The 21,911-nt window shown below is 42.9% G+C and overlaps 1 protein-coding gene across 1 annotated transcript in view; it reads left to right on the top strand.

The window, feature by feature from the left end:
- Nucleotides 1-21,911, top strand: part of MYRIP (myosin VIIA and Rab interacting protein) — a 419,901-nt gene that overhangs the window by 54,144 nt on the left and 343,846 nt on the right. Inside the window, exon 2 of the mRNA XM_083188579.1 lies at nt 16,604-16,726. Coding sequence (XP_083044705.1) covers nt 16,617-16,726 — 110 coding nt within the window. The 5' untranslated portion in view covers nt 16,604-16,616. The remainder of the gene's footprint in view (nt 1-16,603; nt 16,727-21,911) is intronic.

Here is a 21,911-nt window from a genome sequence, read left to right as displayed (position 1 = left end):
CCGCTGCAGGGGTTAATACTCGCCGCGAGTGGCGGCGAGTCTTAACCACATTGAATAGTGGGAGCAGGAGAGGCAGCGAGCCCTCCGGAACAGGGCGAGTGCATGGCGAGAGAAAAAATCTCTCGCCATGCACGGAGAATATTTCACGTTGAATACTGCCCTCTGTCAGTTACTTTATTTAATTCTCTTCACAAATGCAAAACGTGTCAACTGTTATTTCCGACATATAATAGACAGATCCATATATATTGTGTCATTTCAGGGCTTATGAGTGCAGGCAGTAGTATAGTTGTTTTCTTCAGCCCCCAGAACTCCCCAAAATGTAACTATAATAGCCTGTCGGTATATAGCCTGTCGGTATAATAGCCTGTCGGTATATACAAGATAAGAGCCCTGCAGTGCACAAACATCTAACTACTGTAGGTATTATCTTGGGGGCTGCTTTGATTGACATAATAAAAGCTAGAATGTGACCATAATGCAAATCAGGATTTCATTAAGGCAAGAAAAACCTTGAAATCCGAATATGCAGTTAGAAAGTGATTTTTTTTGCTTAAGATAATATGTACCATACCTTACTACTTTTGTAAAATTGAAAGCGGGACTTCCCAAAAAAGTGTGTGGCCTCACTAAGAGGGGGGCATGGCTTAGCAGCAATATCAACACCACCGTTTTTTTTTGCTGTAGGGGGCATGGGCAGCGCTCTATGTCCCCTGTCCCCTCTGTCTATGTGAGCAGAGCAGCGAGTGTCATGGGGTCTCCGAACTGCACTCCCAGAGCACGGCACGGCACTGTGGTCCATGGGTGGGACAGAGGGACAGTCACAAAAAAGTAACTGTCCCGTAAAAATTGGCATAGTTTGGAGGTATGCTGTATTTATGTAAATGTATAATAAAACATGTTGTTGTACCTGGATACATATGGATGACTGGTGCTTATCAGAGACTGAGAAATGAAGGATATTGTTATCATGGCTGGATTTAAATACCAAAATAAAGCAGTGTTAAGTAAAGTTATATTTTCTTGCTTTATTATATCATAAGTAAGTACTGGGTAGGGGCAGGGACAGGGGTGGGGGAGGTAGCCTACAGTATGTATCTCCTGAGGGTCAAGTCTTGCAGGAATCCTGAACCATGCACATACAGATGTGTTGACGATCATGTAGCCTCCTTGTGCATGAAACAGCCCTTCTAGTTGCAACATGCCATTTTGTGACTTGGTAGTGGCAAACATATTTGCATGCAGCTTTTTCCACTAAAATATGTCTTATGCACAAAACTATGTGAATAGGACACACAAGCTTCTGATTAAACGATATACGGCATGCCTATATATTCTATGTGCGACTGCTCCTGTATCCAAAATGCTATAATACAGCTTTTTCCAGTACTTTACCAGAAAAGGTTGCATGCAAACAGTCACGTCATAGAACACGTGTTAGCATACCTCCCAACATGACCAGTCCAGAAGTCCAGAAATAAAGCATTCTGTCCCTCTTGGAATGGGTCATGTTGGGAGGTATATGTTAGGTGTAATGGGCCCCATACATCAGCAATCACAATTAATGGATTTCCAGATCCAGGGATTTTTTTGCCAGATAAATGGATTTTACAATCTATCTGACTTTGCCCACACATTACAGATTTATTTCAGTGATCGGCAGATTTTTCCATCTAAAGATTGCATCTTCATATCTGGAAATTGCCCAATCGATTGCTGTTCATAATGTAAATAGATGAAGAAGACGAATTGGGAATGCCCACACATATAAAAAAGATCTGCAGATAATACAAGATTATTAAACATGTTTAAAAACCTGATTAAGCAATCGATTGGCGATTTTGATTGGGATTGCCAAAAGGGGGAGCCCACACATCTAAAATTAATTGTGGCAATCATCTCCATATCTGAAAATTGTCACAATTAATTGCTGATGTATGGGCCCTTAATGCGACTTGTAGTGCATGGAGGATAGATGTACAATACCGTGCACAAATTTTAGGAATGTGTGAAAAAAAATGCAAAGTAATAATCCTTTCAAAAATAGAAATGTTAATAGTTTATGTATTTATCAATTAAAAAGTGAATGAAGGGAAGATAAATCTAAATCAAACAAATATGTTGTGTGACCACCCTTTGTATTCACAACAGCATCAAATCTTCTTGGTACACTTGCACAAAGTCAGAGATTTTGCAGGATTCTAATCAGGTGTATGATTAACCAGTAATCCAAAACAGGTGATAATAATTGAGCACAGCAACAAGACAGAAGGTCACCAAGGTCTCTTAAAAGCAAAGATTTCAAAGCATACTGGGGTTTTAAGATGTGCTGTTCACACTCAGAAGAAGCAGCTTCAAACGGGCACGTCAAGGGCTGCAAATGCAGGGTCCAACTAAAGAAACAGTGCATCAGAGGACACCATTAATCCTGACCAAATGTCCAACTCCATTGCTAACCCAATACTTCCAACTGTTGCCTGCAAACACTCTTTATTGTACCGCTCTCCAACCATTTGGCAAACAAACTGCCTTTGTTTACAGACACATATTGAGTCATCAATCTAGAGCAGTCTATAGCACCTGCTGCCATTTTTCTGCTCCCCCAGTTCCTATGTTTTAATGCATAGTTGAGTCCCTTGGCCTTGTTCCATGTTGAAGGTATGGTATTTTTGGATGCAATTCTTCCATGAAGACTACTTCTGGACAGACTTCGCCAAACAGTAAATGGCTGTAGCTGTGTCCCTTTCTGCGAGTTCTGAGCTGATGGCACTGCTGGACATCTTCCAGTTCTGAAGGGAAGTAAGCAGGATGTGTCTATAATCTGATGCACTAAGTTTCCTCAGACGACTACTGCAACTACAGTCCTCAGCGTTGCCTGTTTCTTTGTGCTTTTTTAAAGAGCTTGAACAGCCCATCTTGAAAACCGAGTCAGCTTTGAAATCTTTGCCTGGTAGAGACCTTGTTGATGCAGTATAACTACCTTTGTTGCTGTTTTATTATAATTTTATATCGAAAATTTAACTAAAATGCTGTTGTGTTTCAGGGGCTAAAATACATATTTAGTAACAGATACATTTTTTTAGATTCATTCAATGTGTGTTTTAGCCCTGGAAACACAATATCGATTTAGATTGATTTCCAATAGGTAAAATTTGATTCTTCGGAAATATACCTTAGTGTAGCGATTTTCATAAAGATGGATGTTCCTTCACCAAAACAGATTGGTCCAAAATCCACAGTAAGGCCGGGTACACACTAGAAGATATATCTGCAGATCAGTTGCTCTGCAGATATATCCCTGTACCGATCAAGCAGCTTGTACTCCTTACAGTCTGCCCGATCTGATGTGACTGACATCACAACTGGGCTGGTGGATTTACATGCTCCTGGTGTGGGTGTATGGGTGGTTGGCAAATTGCTCTTGCACGCAGCATGTGTTGCACAGGCAAAGCATTATATCTGTGAATGACGAATATATCTGCCAGTGTGTACCCAGCATAAGGTTAGGTCATAAAATAAACATAACAAGAGATATCTAGTGCAACATCTAGTGCAACATTGTATATAACAGAACAAGAAATGTACTTTAATTAATTGCATTTTTAGACAAGTCTTCAAATACTATATAATATTATGTGTACACCTTGCACTATTTACTTATGATAGAATAGATTAGAATCAGCTTTATTGGCCATTTATGCTTGCGCACACTAGGAATTTTTCGTGGATTTACAGTGCAGCATCAAGCAGGGATGAGGGGGGGGGGGGGGGGGTGAAGGCATTACATGCATTACATTAAGATATTACATGTGGGGAACACATGCCTGCCGAGCTGCACAGCGCCTAGGCAGCCATCAGTGGCGCCACTGGTCGCTGCAACAGCCAGGAAGGTAACATTAAGCAGAGACAGTACAGTTATCACATAGGGAGCACATACCCGCCAAGAAGATCATGAATTCTATGTGGGTCCTTATACCCCTTTGACATTGCAGCTTTAACACGGTATATTGCTGTTTATTTACCATTTTAAAACGGGAACAGCTGCAGTGTGAAAGCTCCATTGTCAATTTACCGGTTACAGAATACCGGTATTTTGAAACGTGTTAAAAGCAGGATCCTACACGTTTCTGAGCCGTTTTCCCTGCAGTCTGAACAGCTCAGAAACTGTATTTGCTACAAATGATAACCACACAAGGGTGATAGGTTATCTCCCTGCATGATCCCCGCCCACAAGCAGGAAATAAACATTTAAAATGACATTGTATGGCTTTCTATGGTTGAAATGGGTTGAATCTGAAAGGTACAAAAACGGTATTGAAACTGCAATATACCGTTTATAACATGCAATGTGAAAGGGGTTTAACTGGCTTTTGACCCGTTTTAAGACACGTTTACAAAAACGGGTTGAAAACAGGTTTGCAGTGTGAAACCAGTAAAAATGAGTGTGGTGTATTTTCATGCAAGTATAAAGCATTCAGATTCATTTAAAAACCCATGCTCCCTTATTATTCTTAGTATTTTTTGTTCCACATGTGATGTTCTACTTAAGCAGCCCGTACACGCAGCGGGTCCGATGTGTGCTTTGAGGTGCGCGCTCCCGCGACATCTCATCACACAGTACAAAAAGTATGTGCTGCACATACTTTTTGTACTTGATATTCATCACATTGCATCGCATTGCATGCACAAGGCATGCAATGCGATGTGATGGATGCTATTGTAGCCCAGAATGCACACTGGGATCTCAGCGTGTATGGGCAGCAATAGTCCTTTTTTCTGTAGTCCTGTTTCCCCTTGTTTTCTCCCTGAACCATACTTATAGTATGTACTATTTCCATTCAGCTTACTTTTTTGTACTGTTTACAGATGTACTGTATTCATCCTACCCGCAAAAATGGCTCAGTTGTATTGTAACTATTGTTGTACTTTTGTCTACATCTGTGAGCTCTCTAAATAAAGAATAAAATATATTTTATGGATCCATACTTAAGTTAGTTAATAATTATAGTGTGTTCCAAGCATGTCATTGGACATACAGTATGTACATACTGTACCAATCAGCGACTGACAGGACCGAGGCTACGACAGTTCCCAGCCATCTTTTGTAGGACTCTTAAGAGAGAAAATTTTCCTTTGGATTTCAAGAAAAATAATCACTTTGGATTAAACATGAAGAATTTATTTTTTGAATGAAAGGTTAAGAAAAAATCCTGCAGATTATAAAAAGATTTAATAGGATTACAAATAAGGATCATTTCTTGTGTCTTTTAAAGAAGAATTTCATTGGATTACACAATTACACATTTAGAATTATTGTAATGAATACATTTATGAGTTAGTATTGTATCAATAAATTGATTTAACATGTACTTGTTTAGTTTCATGGCGGCAGCATGGCCGTGCGTCCGAGTCCCCTTGCGGGGCTCGCTTCGCTCGCCCACGCTGCGGGCTCTGTGGCTCACTACGCTCGCCACACTATCTAAAATCAACTCCATGGCAACGTGGATAGTGGGGGTATTAACTATCCACGTTGGCATGGAGTTAAGTTAGTTTATTTTAGATAGTTTGGCAAGCGCACAACCCGGAAGTGGCAAGAATCATTTAACAATTATGGACCTGATTCAGAAGTGTACACAGTTTTGATTTGTTTTCGCTTTTCTACCCAAATGTCTACACAGTCGACATGGCCACAAAAAAACTGCACCGCGTCCCCTTGAAGCTTTGGGCACTATTTTAATTTCCCACCACGCCCTAGTGGATGGTAGGGCATGAAATACCGCCTATCGGCACATGTCGCTATAAAAACCGTGAAAAACCCCAATTGAATCATAGAGTTGACAGTGTCTAAATCAACAGTCTAGTCAATTGGTCCACACCAAAGGGTCGACATTACAAAAGGTTGACTTGCACATGTTTGACATTGGCAAAAGGTTGACACATGAAAAGGTGGATATGAGTTCTTGGTACTTGTGAGTTATCCGGGCGTCCGATTTTTTGATTGTATGCCTTAAGTTAAGGCATACAATCAGATGCGATGCGATGCGATATCGCATCGCATCGCATGCGACCATCGGATGCGATGACCCGATTTTTCCATAGGAATCAATGTTAAAATGATTCCTATGGAAAAAGGGGTCCTTTTCATACCCCTACTATCCAAGTGGGCATGGAGTTGGATATAAACCTGTGGCGAGCGTAGCGAGCCACCGAGCCCGAAGCGTGGCGAGCGAAGCGAGCCCCGCGAGGGGACGGTATTCCGTGTCCCCTCGCGGGGCTCGCTACGCTCGCCACGCTTCGGGCTCGGTGGCTCGCTACGCTCGCCACAGGTTTATATCCAACTCCATGCCCACTTGGATAGTAGGGGTATGAAAAGGACCCTTTTTCCCATTGAATTCCATGTTAAAATGGACTCAGTCCATTTTAACATTGATTCCTATGGAAAAATCGGGTCATCGCATCGCATCGCATCCGATGGTCGCATGCGATGCGATGCGATGTCCCGATCCGACCCGATTTAAAAATCGGACGCCCGGATAACTCACAAGTACCGAGTTTTTCACTATTTTGGTGTCATTATCGACACCTAAGTTCATGGCACCCAAATTTCAGGCCAGTTGCCTTGCTTTGCAACCACTGCATTTGGTGCCTTTTGCAGTTCCCAATCAGAGTCCAAGTGTATAGTAAAGCATGAAAAAGTAAAAAAAAAGAAAGACATTTTTTGAAAAACTTATGTCGACCTTTTCATGTGTCAACCATTGCCATGTCAACCCTGTGCATGTCGTGTCAACCTTGAGCATGTCCACCTTTTGGTGTCGACCTATTGAGTGTCGACATATAAATTGTCAATGTATCATCTGGATCCCTGTATACTGTACGTACATACTGTACACATGGGAATCCCCAATGAAATAAATGGGCTATTAACCACTTAACTGGCTAATATTTATTCTAGAAATGCGTAAAATAATAATAGTAATAATAATAATATTATGTAAATAATAGCCCTTTAAACATGATTCAGTTTAAATAATTTAACAAATATGCAGATTTGTTAATAAAGATATACTGATTCAATATGAAATACCTGTATAATTTGATCATTTAAAAAAAAAAAAGGTGTGCGCATTTTCAGAATTTGTTATTTTACATTGTTGAAAAAAAAGAAATGTTAAGGTGTTCTGCAAGTAGATCAGGAGGCATCAGAGAGCTGAGGACTGGCCATCACTGCTGGTCATACAGTATATTACATCACAAAGGCCTGTGGAACTGCCACTGCATGGGGCAGATGTATTAAGCCTGGCGAAGAGATAAAGTGGAGATAAAGTGGAAGGAGATAACGCACTAGCCAATCAGATCCCAACTGTACTATTTCAAACACAGCTGATTGGCTGATGCGTTATCTCCTTCCATTTTTCTCCACTTTATCTCCAGTTTATCTCTTCGCCATGCTTAATACATCTGCCCCATGAACCATACAGTCACTATAAGGATGCTCAGGCAAGTCCAGCTCCTTAGCATCTTCAAAGGCTACATACTGTACTGTAAACTCGGTTTTCTGTATAACATATTACCAGCTTATACATTATTATTTATTTGGTAGCATGGTGAGTAACCTTTCAACAAGGAATATATCATATTTATTTGGCATTTATATGGTTATCTACAGTATATACTGTATGTAATAAGCACTTAAACTGTATGTTCTTTTCTGCTTAATGCAAAATTAAAGTTTTGCTTATATTTCCTAAGAATTCGTATTAAAAAATACCTTTTAGCATTTATCATTGCCTCTAGAAATCATCTCCTTCCTTTTAACCCAGTTTATATTTTTCCGCTACCTGCTGCGATGCCCCAGATGTTGATCTCCGGCAGTTCTCTCATCTCTTGATAATAATTTAGAAAATTGGTTGTTTAGAAACATAGGCATAGATAATCACTTTGTCTTAGATCTTGGTCTCATTTAGCCTATTACTTATTTCTTACAATGTACTGTATGCCTTAATGTGCGTTCCCCATGCAGCTGTATTTCTCAAGATTTGTCCCTACTTGTGTACAAGTGAGTTGGTCAAAAAAGTGTGACTTATTTGCCCATTGTATGTGTTACTGTATATGAAGGGATATTTAAATTGAAAGCTGTGTACACGGTGCGATTTTGGCTATGGCCCATTTTATATATGCAATTTGAACTCCCCAGAGCCCAGAACCATATAATCTTGACTATCTTCACTTGAGATGACTATATGCTATTTGGCCTATGACATACTCAAAATTGCCTTGCTTGCACAGTCTATTTGTCCATGTGACACGGCCCTCGCAGGGCCGTGCTTTGGTATTGCAAGCAGGGAAAACACTGTGCAATTTTGACTGCCTTGAGCAACCAATCAGATCCTGTCTACTATCTTATTGAGGGTGCTAAATAAATAAGATGAAGATTCTGATTGGTTGCCCATAGTAACATCACATGTGAAGTAGAATACACATCTTAGTAAATTTCCCCCAGTGTGTGGGTTCGTGCTATCTCCATTCCCCTCCTCACAACATGCCACTGTCCTGTCACATACAGCCCTGTTATCACTGACATATCCTGATATAGTCTGTGCTGCTGCCCCACTCCTGGGGGTGCTAGGAGTGTGTTACTCCCACAGTGTTTAATCACAGGGTGTAAATGATATGTGTACCAGTTTAGTGTAAATTGCTCCAGCCATTCCAGAGTTATGCGGTCTGCTGAATATATGTATACATAAGAAAACCTACACTCTAGCCAGGGGCAGATTGGCCCACCGGGAAACCGGGGCATTTCCCGGTGGGCTGGCCGAAAACTCAGTAAAAACGGGCCGGCCATTCTCCTCCCGGACTGTGCGGGCACTTTGCCCACATCCAAAATGGCTACGGGAGGGCTGCTGCGCATGCGCGATAGCGCACAGCACCTCCAGTGTACATTCCTGTGCGGCGGCAGCGGGCTCCCAGCTCCCGTTCCCCTGGAGGCAGCAGAACGGAGCAGGTGAGTCCCCCTTGCCCCGCATTACAAGCACCGCCGCCAGCATCCCTCCCCTCCGGGCTGCCAACGCTGCCAGCATCCTTTAACTACCCCCCCCCCCCGGCTGGCAACGCTGCCAGCACCCCCCACCCCCCCCGGCTGCCAACACCGCCAGCACCGGATGGCAGCCCACGGCATGTGTGGTGGTAGTACTGGGCATTCAGGTAGTAGTGATGGCAGTTCTTGGCTTGTGTGGTAGGAGTACTGTGGACCCAGGTTGTAATATTGGCAACCCCTGGCATGTGTGGTGGTAGTACTGTGCACCCAGGTTGTAATGATAGCAGCCCATGGCATGTGTGGTTGTAGTGATGGCAGTCCCTGGTATATACAGTGGTGACAGTACTGTGCACCCATGTTGTAGGAGGTTGGCAGTTGCTGGCATGTGTGATAGGAGTACTGTATACACAGGTTGTAGTAATGATCCATTACCCAGAATTTGGGGCGGGTTTTTTTCTATGGGCATGCCCACTGTTTTTGTGGGCACACCCATGAAATGCTGGGGGGGCTGCAAGTCCTTAGGCCAGGGGTGGCCAACCCGCAGCTCGCGAGCCGTATGCGGCTCTTCTGTCACCGAGTTGCGGCTCCCGAGGTCACTCCCCCGTCACTGTGACGTGGCTGCTGACTGGGACCACAGACAGCGGGCAAGCGTGTAAGTGCAGTGGGACGTGCTTGTCAGGAAGGAGCCTGTACACAGGCTCCTCAAGGAGTCCGAGCCAGGATCTTTCCTCGGCATGACTCGGTGGGCGGCGCATGCGCCGTCGCCTTTGGAGGACGCTGACACAAGCGTCTCCGGTAGCTCCGGCTTCTGCAGGTGCCTTCTCCTCATCTCTCCTACCTGTGCGCACCCAGGCCCTGGTAAGCAGCAGCAAATTAAAGCATTTAAACTTTAACATTTTAATAAAGAAAAAAAAGATTTAATTTATAAATATAGTCCATCGGAATAATATATATAGTATATATGTATATATTATTTCAATGGAACATACTGTGATTGTATTTTGCATTTGATTGTATTTTGCATTTGGCTGTAGTTCTGACATTCACGGAGGCAGTCCTAGCCATACAGACGGGATCTCCTCCGTCCAACCCGCCCACATTCCTCGCGCGTCACTCTCCCTCTTCACATCGTCACTGCCATTGGACGCTAGTGTCCATCTCCTAGCAACGCAGCGCGCACTCAGCTGACAGCGGGATCCCCGCAGCGAGCCTATCACAGGCTGCCAGCACGGGGAATCCCGCTGTCACTCACTCCAACGCCACCCGCCCCCTCCACCTGACGGGGCACAGTGGATGTCAGACCTAATCTGTAAGGTCAAAGGACCCTCATTAACATATGTTTTGGCGCAATTGTTACACTATTTAAACTGGGGCTGCTGAGTGCTCTGTTCCCCTGATGACAACTGGTTGATGCCCAGTTGAAACGGCTGTCGGGACAGCCCGTGTTGCTATTACCTGTATCTATGGAATAAACACGTTTTTCTTCACCTTCATCTGCGTCTGAGTGCTGGTCTTCATCCTTCTACGGGGGGGTAAGTGTTTTGCATTTCAATTTATGACCTGGCACCGACGAAAGCTTCAGCACTGGAGTGCCGTCCTGTTACCAATTTACCTATATATATATATATATATATATATATATATATATATACACGTACATACACACACCTCCCAACATGACCCTCTCCAGGAGGGACAAATTTCTCTGCTCCTGCACTTCCCTCTTAATTTATAATTGCCATCACCTGTGTTAAAGCACCTTTCTTAGCAATGTACCTGTTCAACACAGGTGATAGCAATCATACATTAAGAGGAAAGTACAGGAGCAAAGCATTGTGTCCCTCCTGGAGAGGGTCATGTTGGGAGGTATGTATATATGTATTGGGTTGCATAGATATTGCAAAAAATTAGAGGCCAGCATAACACAATGAAGTAGCAAAAAAGTGAAAATTAATTTAGAAATCATTAAGGTGGACACACCAGCATAGGAAAAAAGTCCATATACAAATTACCGAGTCCAAACAACAGCATGGCAGATGTAGCATGGTGGTCCACCTAGAGGGTCACTGATGCCCAAACGGCCATTTCGGTGTGCTATCACCGTCCTCAGGAGCATAAGTGACCCTTCTAGAAGACCGGATATATATAGCATGCATAAATAACAAAATACCTGACACCTGTGTGCTTGTCTGGTTCAAATCACTGCGGCTACCTGTATCCAAGCAAAGTTGTCAAAGCTTGGAGGTGCGGCCAGGAAGTGACACATCTCTGTTTCCGGCTTTCACCGTACACAGCGTCGTCACCTTGGCAACCTCCTAACATGCAGTAGGAGACATCGACGTCATGCGCACGTCGTCGGGCTGGGTGGGAACCAGCCTCGGCGTCCGTGTCCATGGAAACAAGTCTCACTCTGCTTGTCCGCAACACGCCAGTGGCTTGCTGGCGTCCCCAACTAACAGTCAAGGATCACCGCAGTCACGGGCGGTGCAGTAGAAGCCAGGGCATCTGACAGGGCGAGTCAGCAGGCTACGGGCCTGATTCCCCTCCCGTCGATCGCCTAACTGGGGAAAGAAATTGGAAATACCACAGGTTTCTAAAGACTTGCACTCAGGGTCATCAGTAAAGAAAAAAAATTAAAATTAAATACACACATAATATAATCCGGATATGGTATCAGATGCATCAACGGACGCCATATATAAGAATGATAGTCCATAATAATAAGAACAAATATAACACTTGGTCAAAGGAAACAATGTAACGATTGTTCTTCATTAAGTCCATTGGGTGAGGTACAATTAAGCAAGTTGATCCAATAGCACTCCCTCCGGAGTAACAAATTGCCACGGTCCCCCCCTCTCCTCAAAGGGGGTATGTGGTCCAGGGGTTGAAAACGAAAGTCCTTCAAAGTATGACCACAATTATGAAAATGTTTAGCGACTGGTGGCATAGTGCTGTCTATGGAGACCATAGCTTTCTTTATAGATGAACGATGCATGGAAATTCTTTCTTTTGCAGTCCTAATGGTTTTGCCGATATATAACATTTTACATGGGCAGATTATCGCATACACCACAAAGCGGCTGTCACAATCTTTGCATAGATAGATAGCATATTTGGCAGAGCAGCTCAAATGGAGGGAGCGCCGGGCATTTCAAAATGGGGCGTGGCCTTGAGGGAGATAGGCCACCCCCATTTTTGCATAGTATCAGCTCTTTGTCTCACCACAACAAATTTTTTTGGCTCATTGCCTCTGATTGGTTGGCCACCCCTAGCTTAGACAATGAGAAACTTAGCCAAAGAAGCTTGCAACCAGGGCCTTCACAGGTGCATTGGTGACCAAAACATTGGGTGGAGGTGACGAATTCAGACCTGTGTAAACCAATCTAAATCGGCCTCTAAATTCAAGTACCCAATGTTACTTCAGTATTTTTCTTAGACCAGTGTTAACATTCACGAAATAGATTACAAAGCTTACAATCTCTACTATATTAATCCCTAGTATTACTTTCTGGGCTTTGCTTTTATTATATTTTTTATGTTTTGGGTTACAAAAACATAAATGTTGAAGGTTTGTTAATGATTTTATAATTAGGATATGGTCATTTGCAGATGGGAAGCCAGAAGTTTGGATTGTATTATATGAGTGAACTGGAAGCTGTTTTTATTCCATTTACAGCTGAATCTTTGTCATATCTGTCATTATATAAGATTAATGTAGATTCTTATTCAGCCTTTGCCATATTTCTTGCTTTTTACTTAACCTGTAAGAAAATATGGAGCTAGAGATACCAACTTATAGTAAAGTAATATGAATGAGAGGTAAGATGGCAATTTATGTCCCCTATTATCAGTGGCATGATGGTGAACCAATCAGAGTTATAAGTTGTGAGTGTTAAATTCAATCATCCAGACCCCACCCAGCCCGATTTTGAAAAAAGAGAAGCGGGATCCGAAAAAGGTGGCTCTCCTAGAATTTAGGAATGTTGCCGACATTTCAGGAGTGTAGTTAGGTATGTCTAAAGAGTAGGGCGCAATTACCCAGTTCTAAATGTACCTCTGCTCATAAATAATTACTAGAACAAGTTTGTGTTGGCTAATTGCTACTGTGGATTCTAGATGGGGTCTTATTGATATGATTTAACAGGACATAATACAGATGTGTCCTAATACATCTAGCCTCAATAAACCACATAGCAGCAGTTTACTGGCCTAAGTTGGTGACAGGTTCCATGCAGATCCATTAGTGTCATGCGTCTCATTCAGATCACTATACGAATAAGATGCATATGGAGACTCTGATAATTAAAATGATATGCAGAAAGTATTGTTCTGTGAGCGAAAACGCTTGTATCTGCTTGCAAATTGCTATATTACATTTCACGTAGAGATACAGCTGCAGTTGCACACAATATAGGCTTACTGAGGTGTCCATATTCATCTATTCTCCATGCGCCAAAAGCCCAATGGAGCTACATTGGATCTCATTCACAAAACAAAAGGCCCATAGGATGCACAAGCAGCTTCTGGTGATTAAAATGATATGCAGCATGCCTGCATTGTGTGTGTGACTGCGAGTCTATCTGCATACACAATTATACAGTGTTTACCTGGAAAACACTTTAGCGTAGCATTTCGTATGCAGATACGGTTGCAGTCGAACATATCAAATAAAATGCATTGTCGGGGAAAGTCACATGCAAAGAAGATTTGTGCTACTGAGTCACGTCATGGCATGTTGGGATTAGAAGGGTTGTTTAAAGCGCAAGGAGGCTAGATGTATGTGGACACATCTGTATTTGCATTGTCTTGGGAATCAGATGCATTTTAATGGAAAAATTCACACGGAAAGAAGCTTGGTGCTACCAAGTCAAGCAATGGAATGGAGTGACCAGAAGGGCTGTTTAACGTTCAGGGAATGCCGCCTGACATTTCGCAACAGTGGTCATGGCCATGATGATGTGAATTGGCATCATCTTGATTCCTGCCCACCATTGCCCCTTGAAATTCCTGCAAATGTAATATTTACTCTTCCTTTCACTACTTCTCATCAAGTTCTATTCTGCTGTCTGCTGAATTTTTAACATCATACTGTAGAAACATTGCTGTTTGCATAATGTTTTTTTTTATGGTTTATTTATAGTTTAACAAATAAAAGATTCATAGATCACAAACCACAAACATCCAGATGAGCATAGATAGGCAGTATGGAAATAAACGTTCATCTGGAAAGTACAGCAGTGACAATAATATATCTCCACCCCTTCACCCTTTCATCCCCCTGCACCTCTCACTTCCTCTATCCCTGCACCTCTCCGTCCCCCTGTCCCCCTTGCACCTCTCACTTCCTCCATCCCTGCACCTCTCTGTCCCCCTATGCCCCCTGCACCTCTCCTTCCTCACCCCCTTGTCCATCCTGCAATTCTATGTCCCCCCTGCTCCGTTCGGTCCCCCCCTACACCACTGTATCATACACAAATAAAAATTACACATAAATCATAAAAAATACCATCAAAATGTGCTGCTGTTAAATATTTTCTAACCTCTTACAGCAGGCAGCAGGAGGGAGATGCAGCAGACGGCAGGCACCGATGGGCAATGGGGTGGGTAGACGAGGGAGTGGAAGTCCTGTGCTAGCAGCCGCGGCTGCGACCCTGTCTGCAGGCTGCTGCTTCACAGTCAGATTCAGCGGCGTCGCAGCAGCCAAGCATGGCTCTGAGCGCCGGCGGCTGTGACAGTAGGGAGAAGTGCTGCGGCTGCTAGCGGGAAATTTACCTGGCACTGACGGGTGGGACGCTTTCACTGCGCACTGTGTGTCCACCGCAGAACCCGTCAGCACTGGTTCCTCCAAGCAGCTGTGGGGTCTGCGACCCCTTAGTTACAACACTGAGTTTGAGATATATTTGGGTGGGGTTTGTACTGCTATCTATATTGCAGTGTAAAAATTAAGCAACACAGAAACAAAATAATTCACCCAAATCTAACTCTCTCTGCACGTTACATATGCCCCACCTACAGTGCACATGGTTTTGTCCATTAGCAAACCAAATGTGCTTTACATGTGACTCCGAATCAGGCCTTTTGTTTCTCCACACAAAGCGGAGAAACCAGGTGTGTAGTTGGGATAACATGGAGTCCTGGATTTTTACTGGTAATGTTAAATTTGAAACAGGTATAAGAGGACTGGAAGGATGTTAATTTTTAGAACCACTATACGACCAACCAGGAGATAATAAGAGATTGCAACCTATACAGGTCTTCTTTTATAGATCAAAGCAAAGGAATAAAGTTTTCTTTGTAAAGCATACCATATCTATTGGTAATGGAGATACCAAGATAGCAAATCATGGTACAGTAGGTTGCCAGGCAGATTTATAATAATGAGTTGTTTAGTCATGAAAATCTGTATTGAAACAAACAAAATATTCTTCATAATGACCTGTGATATTTACCTTATATAGGAATTATAATCTTTTTTTTACACAACCTTTTTTACTTGAATCTATATAACAAATGTAAGCTACGATGGCATTTTTAGCGGATATTTCTCACAGAGCTGTTTGCACTCAAACGGTTTACATTGTTTTGTGTTTACTGTTTAGCCATAGCTGTGCTCAGGAAATGTATGTATTTTTACATGATTTTTTTACCCTCATAACATTTTGTCAAATCTGTGTGACAATACTGAAAATCACACCTGGTTACACTACATTCATCATGGAAAAAATGCGCCATAGTCTTTTTTGTAGGAAGATAATGTAGTACTTACTGTAATTTAAACATAGCCTTTGGGAAACAACTTCAATACATCCTTCCTCCTTATGGGGGTTATTCTAGTCCATTCTTTCTGACAAAATCCTTCTTAGATGGACAAAACCATGTGCACTGCGGGTGGGGCAGATGTAACTTGTGCAGAGAGAATTAGATTTGGGTGGGGTTTTTCTTCAAAGTGAGATCTATATTGAAGTGTAAAATCATGCAGTCAGTATTTTCCCTGCACAGAAACAAAATAACTCACCCAAATCTAATTCTCTCTGCACATGTTACATCTGCCCCCCTGCAGTGCACATGGTTTTGTCCATCTAAGAAGGATTTTGTCAGAAAGAATGAACTAGAATAAACCCCTATGTGTGGTAATGGGATGACCCCTTTGAGTTTGAAAACACTCTTTCTCTACTAACATAATGGTTTTACCAATTTTGAGTTTTCAGATTAAGCTGGCACACTTTGCACTTTGCAGCACTTATTTAAGTGTACAGTGCATTAAAAGGTGCCACGAATATGCAGTCATAAATACTTTATGTATTTTTCTACAAGAGGGATTTTTTTTATTATTATAATTGTACTGAAACACATTTGTGTTAACTTTTCCTGTAATTTATGCACAAACAATTGGGGAGTGACAGTTAAGCTATTTTTGCAGCTGCTAATGGATTTTATTGTGCATATAATGCAAATAAAATAATTATAATGCTTATAAATGGCAGAAACTTTTAGGTTTTTTTTTTTTCCATATGAGGAACTTATTGCAGATTTTGTGTGACTTAAAGAGCCTTTAATTGCTTTCAGGATCAAAAAAGAAATGGGAAGGAAACTGGATCTTTCCGGCCTGACCGAAGACGAAGCTGAGCATGTCCTTCAGGTGGTGCAGCGAGACTTCAGCCTCAGGAAGAAGGAGGAAGAGAGGTTAAGGTAGGATAAATTGACATTTACTATATAAATAACAACACCCCACAACAGTGTTCTTTGTATTATTGTGTGTCTGCAGTGAAGAAAAATGTGGAACTTTTGTTGTCAATGGTCGGCATTGTTGTTTTGGCACTGCAACATGTTACTTTTGTTGCAGTAACATTGTTTCATCACATTGCCTACATGTGTCATGGTTAATGCTTGTCTGTTTACATTTAAGGCCGTAGACATGGGGTGACCCGCCTCTTTTGATAAGCGATTAAGCACGATCGCTCAGCACACATCGCGATGCTGTGTGCCGAGTGAGGCTTTGCGTATTTTTAATAGGCAAAGCCCGTGATCTAGCAGGATCTGCAAGCACTGGATTTCCCTGCAGTCGATAGCAGGACCGTGCCTCGCATTCGCCTCGCGGTCGGCCGGGGCTATACACATGGAGCGATCAGATTGCTTAGTAATGGGGCTGTATGCCCCTTTACACTCTAGTCCTCCCCCTATGTTATCTCTCAAAAATCTAAATTGTATCTGTATTTATTGCTTACGTCATCAATGTATTTTGCACAATATGATGATTTAGAACAAATTCCAGTGTTGGAAATTAGTCATCTCCTGTGCGGTAATATAATTTCTGTGAGAAGTAGCTGAGATTTCTGTGTGAACCTACTGTATACAGTATATTATCTTTAGATTTTAAAATTATTATAATTTAAATAACAAACAGTAGTGATAATTGTGGTCATTTGGCTGTAACTTGGGGTAGCGGGATGTAAAGTGTTGTACCTCCACTGGTATCTCATTTCTCTTTACTTGACATTAAGTAAAACCAACCAAGTACTTTTGTTAAAATTAAACACGTTTGTCTGAACATTTTGCACAATGGCTTTTAACTTCCCCCATTGTTTTCTTGACACATCACATTACTTTAAGTAATCTGACATTGGTGCCCGCCACCATTGGATGAATACTGTTAGCAGCGGATGAAGATCTTTGTTTAACACCAGGGATCAAGAGCTGTTCTGTTATTATACAAATTACCCACACAGTAAACCATGGCTAAGATGTTCTAAAATAAATTCTGAGTAAATGGCCCAGAATCTATGGGTTATACCAGGTAACTGAATCTGCCCTTTAGTGATTATTAACCGAATCTGTGCCAAATTAAGCTTCATTTAACTGAGGTCCTTTGTGAATGTTGCACCTGAGAGTAAGCTTAAACCCGCTTAATATGCACATTCAAACTAAACTGTGAAGAGCATTGTTATATTGGGCAAGATGTACTAAGCTTGAAAAGTTGATGAAAAAGGGAGTTGATAAACCACCAGCCAATCAGCTACTAACTGCCATGTCACAGGCTGTGTTTGAAAAATGACAGGTAGGAGCTGATTGGTGGTTTATCACTTTCCAAGGCTTAGTACATCTCTCCGACTGTATTTATGTATTATTTATGTAGATGGGTAACTAAAGAAAACTTAGATACTGTAATTTTGCTTTTGAGAATTTGGATAGCACCATGTGTTATCGGTATATGGTTGATAGGCGGACAGTCTAAAGGTCATTGCCAAATGATCAACGCCAAGTGGTCAACATGCACAAGGTCGACATAGACAAGAGTCCTGCAACAGTTTTAGCATGGACAAATAGCAAAACTGTAGATGGGCATGCTGGGATGTGTAGTTCAACAACAGCTGGAGGACCAAAGGTTCCTCATCCCTGGTCTATCATGTACCACACATGTACCATGTAGTGTTCCTTCTAGGAACTTCGGCGGGCAGGGTGCCGCTTCAAAGGGGGCAGCGTGAAGGGGGAGGACCGGGCCTGCCGACGTCACTATTTTGGGTGGTCCTGGGCCGCCGACGGCACAAAAGGGGCGTGCCCCGGCCGCACCATGACAAAAAGGGGCGGGCCCGGCAACCGCCATCAAGAAAAGGGGTGGACCCAGCCGCAGCCATCACAGAAGGGGCGAGCCCGGCCGCCCCGTAAGCTTTGAAGCGCCGGGCATCACTATCTACAGCGGCGCCGGGCTTCCCCGGTCTCACCTGCAGGGAGGAAGGCAGGCTGTTTTAGCGGGGCGCTGCCAGAGAGGCAGGGAGCATTTTGCCCTTTAAAAATCAGGCAGGTCGCAGAGCCCCGCTAAAACAGCCTAGCGGGAACACTACCATGTACCACACAGAGATTGTGAGTTGTACGGGGGAACAGAGAATTGTGTTAACCCTTTGAGTGTCAAGTGAATTTGTGAATAGAGGTTTAAAAATTGCCAAGCAAACATTTTTATTCATTATTCACCTGTTATGTTTATCTTTTTTTTTTCACAACATGTTTTATTTTAATTTATATAACAAATGTGAGTTTTTAGCGGACGTTTTGAACATCTCTCACAGAGATGTTGCCACTCAAAGAGTTAATTGTATTATACGTTTTGCGATCTGTTTATAATTTTAGGTTATGATGTTAATACATGTCCAAATGATCAGCTTTGTGTTTTGCAGTAATTGCAGGTTAGTATAGTACAGTCACAGGATAGCTGTGATATTATGGAGAGCTTCCCATGTAGTACACTATATCACTATGGCCCTTATTCTGATCGGTGCGGCCAGATCCGAATATGCGGCCAGCACCGTGAGTCCTAAACCCCGCCTTCCATACGGATCGCCAACTCCGTCCGTACGCGGTAAGAAGCTGTCCGAACGGACCGCACGTGTATTTCTCATGAATACACCTCCTCCATCTCAGGGAACATCCCCCATCATTCGATGGTCGCAGACCATCGAATGCAGGACCGAGTGGCCAGGCAGCTCCCGCAACCTCAGACCACACAGGCATTTCTCCAAGCAAAAGCAGGGATCTGGGCGGGCAGCTGACATCCGGCAATGTCATATGTCCACCCCCTACACGTGCGTCACGGCCGCATTACCATACGTACGCCCAGCGTTTGCATGGGAACGCCCATGAAACGCGGGGTGTAAACATATGGTAATGAGCCCAAACAGCCCTTCACACCCCTCTCCACCCCCTGTTCGTAGTGTACACATTTCATGCGGAATGTGGCCGTACGCCCCGCTCGCACATGCGCAGAGACGCCTCTGCACATGCGCACGCAGACACAAAACATCGGCGGCACGAACGCACGCGGATATTACCGCACCAACCAGAATAAGGGCCTATGTTATAGTAAGCAGTGAGCTAACATGATTGGTTCACAGCATCAGACAGTAGGGTGCACCCAGGGTGACTTCCATATTTACATCGGTGGGGATGGTTTCCCTTTAAGGCAAAGCTCAATTATAAACTCAATTATATAATCTAATTGAACTAACCTGTGACAATAATCACATTAATAAAGAGTGTGTTAAATGAGTACAATATGACACTAATAATACTAAATTATCAGTACTTTATAAGTCATGACTGTTATAGAGAGGAGACATTTTATAATGCCAAGTAATACTTGAGGGCATGGTTTGATGTTTGTGACTTTTACGTGTCTTTAGTTCAGTTTCACATTTTCTCTGTTTTTCAATGAACTTTCACTTCTTCGGTGCTATGATTTTTATTTCATCATAGCCCGCACGGAAATCTAGTTTTGACAAGGATGTAAGTTGACATCAAAGCCATTGATGTAAAAACATCTACAAGACAAATCAGTAGAAAATGAACTAGGACTTCCTCGGTAGCCTTATATATACAAAAGAAAATGTGGCAGAGATTAAATAAACTCCGCTCTGCGTCTGTAATGGAGCCTTCACAGAGTACTGTTTACATGGCAGTTTTACAGGTAAAATATAAAATTGCCATTAAGCATCATGGTCATTTTGTGGTTTCCAGTGGCATAACTATAGGCCCGCAGACCCCGCGGGGCTATTGTAATGCCGCTGTGCTGCAGCCGGGACCTGCAGATTTACCTGTCTGCGCAGCGGTTCTGGCTCCCCTCCTGCTCTGGCTTCTGCAGTGCTGAAATGAAAATGGACCATCATAAAATGTCCTCCCCCATAGAGCAGACAGTTCTCTAAAAGTGTCTGCTCCATGGGGGCGGACATTTTGTGATGGTCCATTTTCATACCAGCAGAAGGTAGCGTAAGGCATGGGCAGCGGCGGTGGGGGGGGAGGGGTAGGGGTTTGTTATATTTACTGGGGGGGCGCTGCTGAATTTCGGTGGAGGGGGGGGGGGGGCGGCACAATTTTCATAGTTGCGCCACTGGTGGTTTCCCATGGTAAAGTAATACTACTGCATTTTTCACAAAGCATAGATGGGTGTTCTGTAGCTATTTCTTCATTAGAGTAAAGTAAATTTACTGTAGTCATATAAAGTAAGAATACTTTCAGAGCCTTATGGGGCCTACACATGTAGTGATCTTGTGTCATTTTCTAAGTGACCTGACTTATTTTGACTAGATCGCTTAGAAAATTACCTTACATCGCTCTGTGTGTAGGGGCTATAGCAATATCGTTGCGCTGCCACGTACATCGATATCACTGGGCGATGTACAGTAGATCATGCGTGAATGATAAATCTAATCAGATCGCCACTGTTTTCACCAGCACACAGCGCTGGCACATCGCCACGTGTGTAGGCCCCTTTAGCAGTTGCTGAGCGGGGGTGCAGCGATGTGTACTGAGCGATCTTGCTTAGGCTAAACACGCAGCACCACCGGCTCCCACACAATGTTCACTCAGTGCAGACTTTTTCAACAGATTAATGTGCTCCATGGGCAGGGGATGCCGAGAAAAATACAGTATCATCATATGTCCATGAGTCAGACACTGTAGAGGAGACCAAGAAACAGCTTTTGTTTTTGTCACTTTCTATCTAAACAGATAATTAGTCTACCATTCTCCAGCAGTTCAGCAAATGCCACCAGCCTACAGTATGGGCCTCGTATGCAGCAAAAACAATTACCCGATAAGGAGAAAATAATATTTATTGGTATGAGAATGAGAGTATGTGGGTCTTATTTGGAGTAAAAAGTAACTCTAAAAACGTGCAATTACAGTATACACCTTGGCAAAATCATGTTGGGGTGCAGAAGGGGGGACATTTTAAATGTTCAGACCTCTGAGTATGTTTACCTCTGCAAATGCCACAATTTTGTATACAGTGCCACAACATTTAGCTGTAAGTAGATTCATGTATGCAGATGTGGTTGCTTTGTGTGAGGCCATGAATCGCCAGGGTGATTCAGTAAGTCGCCAAGCA

This window comes from Crinia signifera, chromosome 5 (genome assembly GCF_055691185.1).
Source record: "Crinia signifera chromosome 5, ASM5569118v1, whole genome shotgun sequence".
In the NCBI taxonomy this organism is placed as follows: domain Eukaryota; kingdom Metazoa; phylum Chordata; class Amphibia; order Anura; family Myobatrachidae; genus Crinia; species Crinia signifera.
Note: the sequence above shows the minus strand (reverse complement) of the source record. Positions and strands in the feature narration are given on the sequence as shown.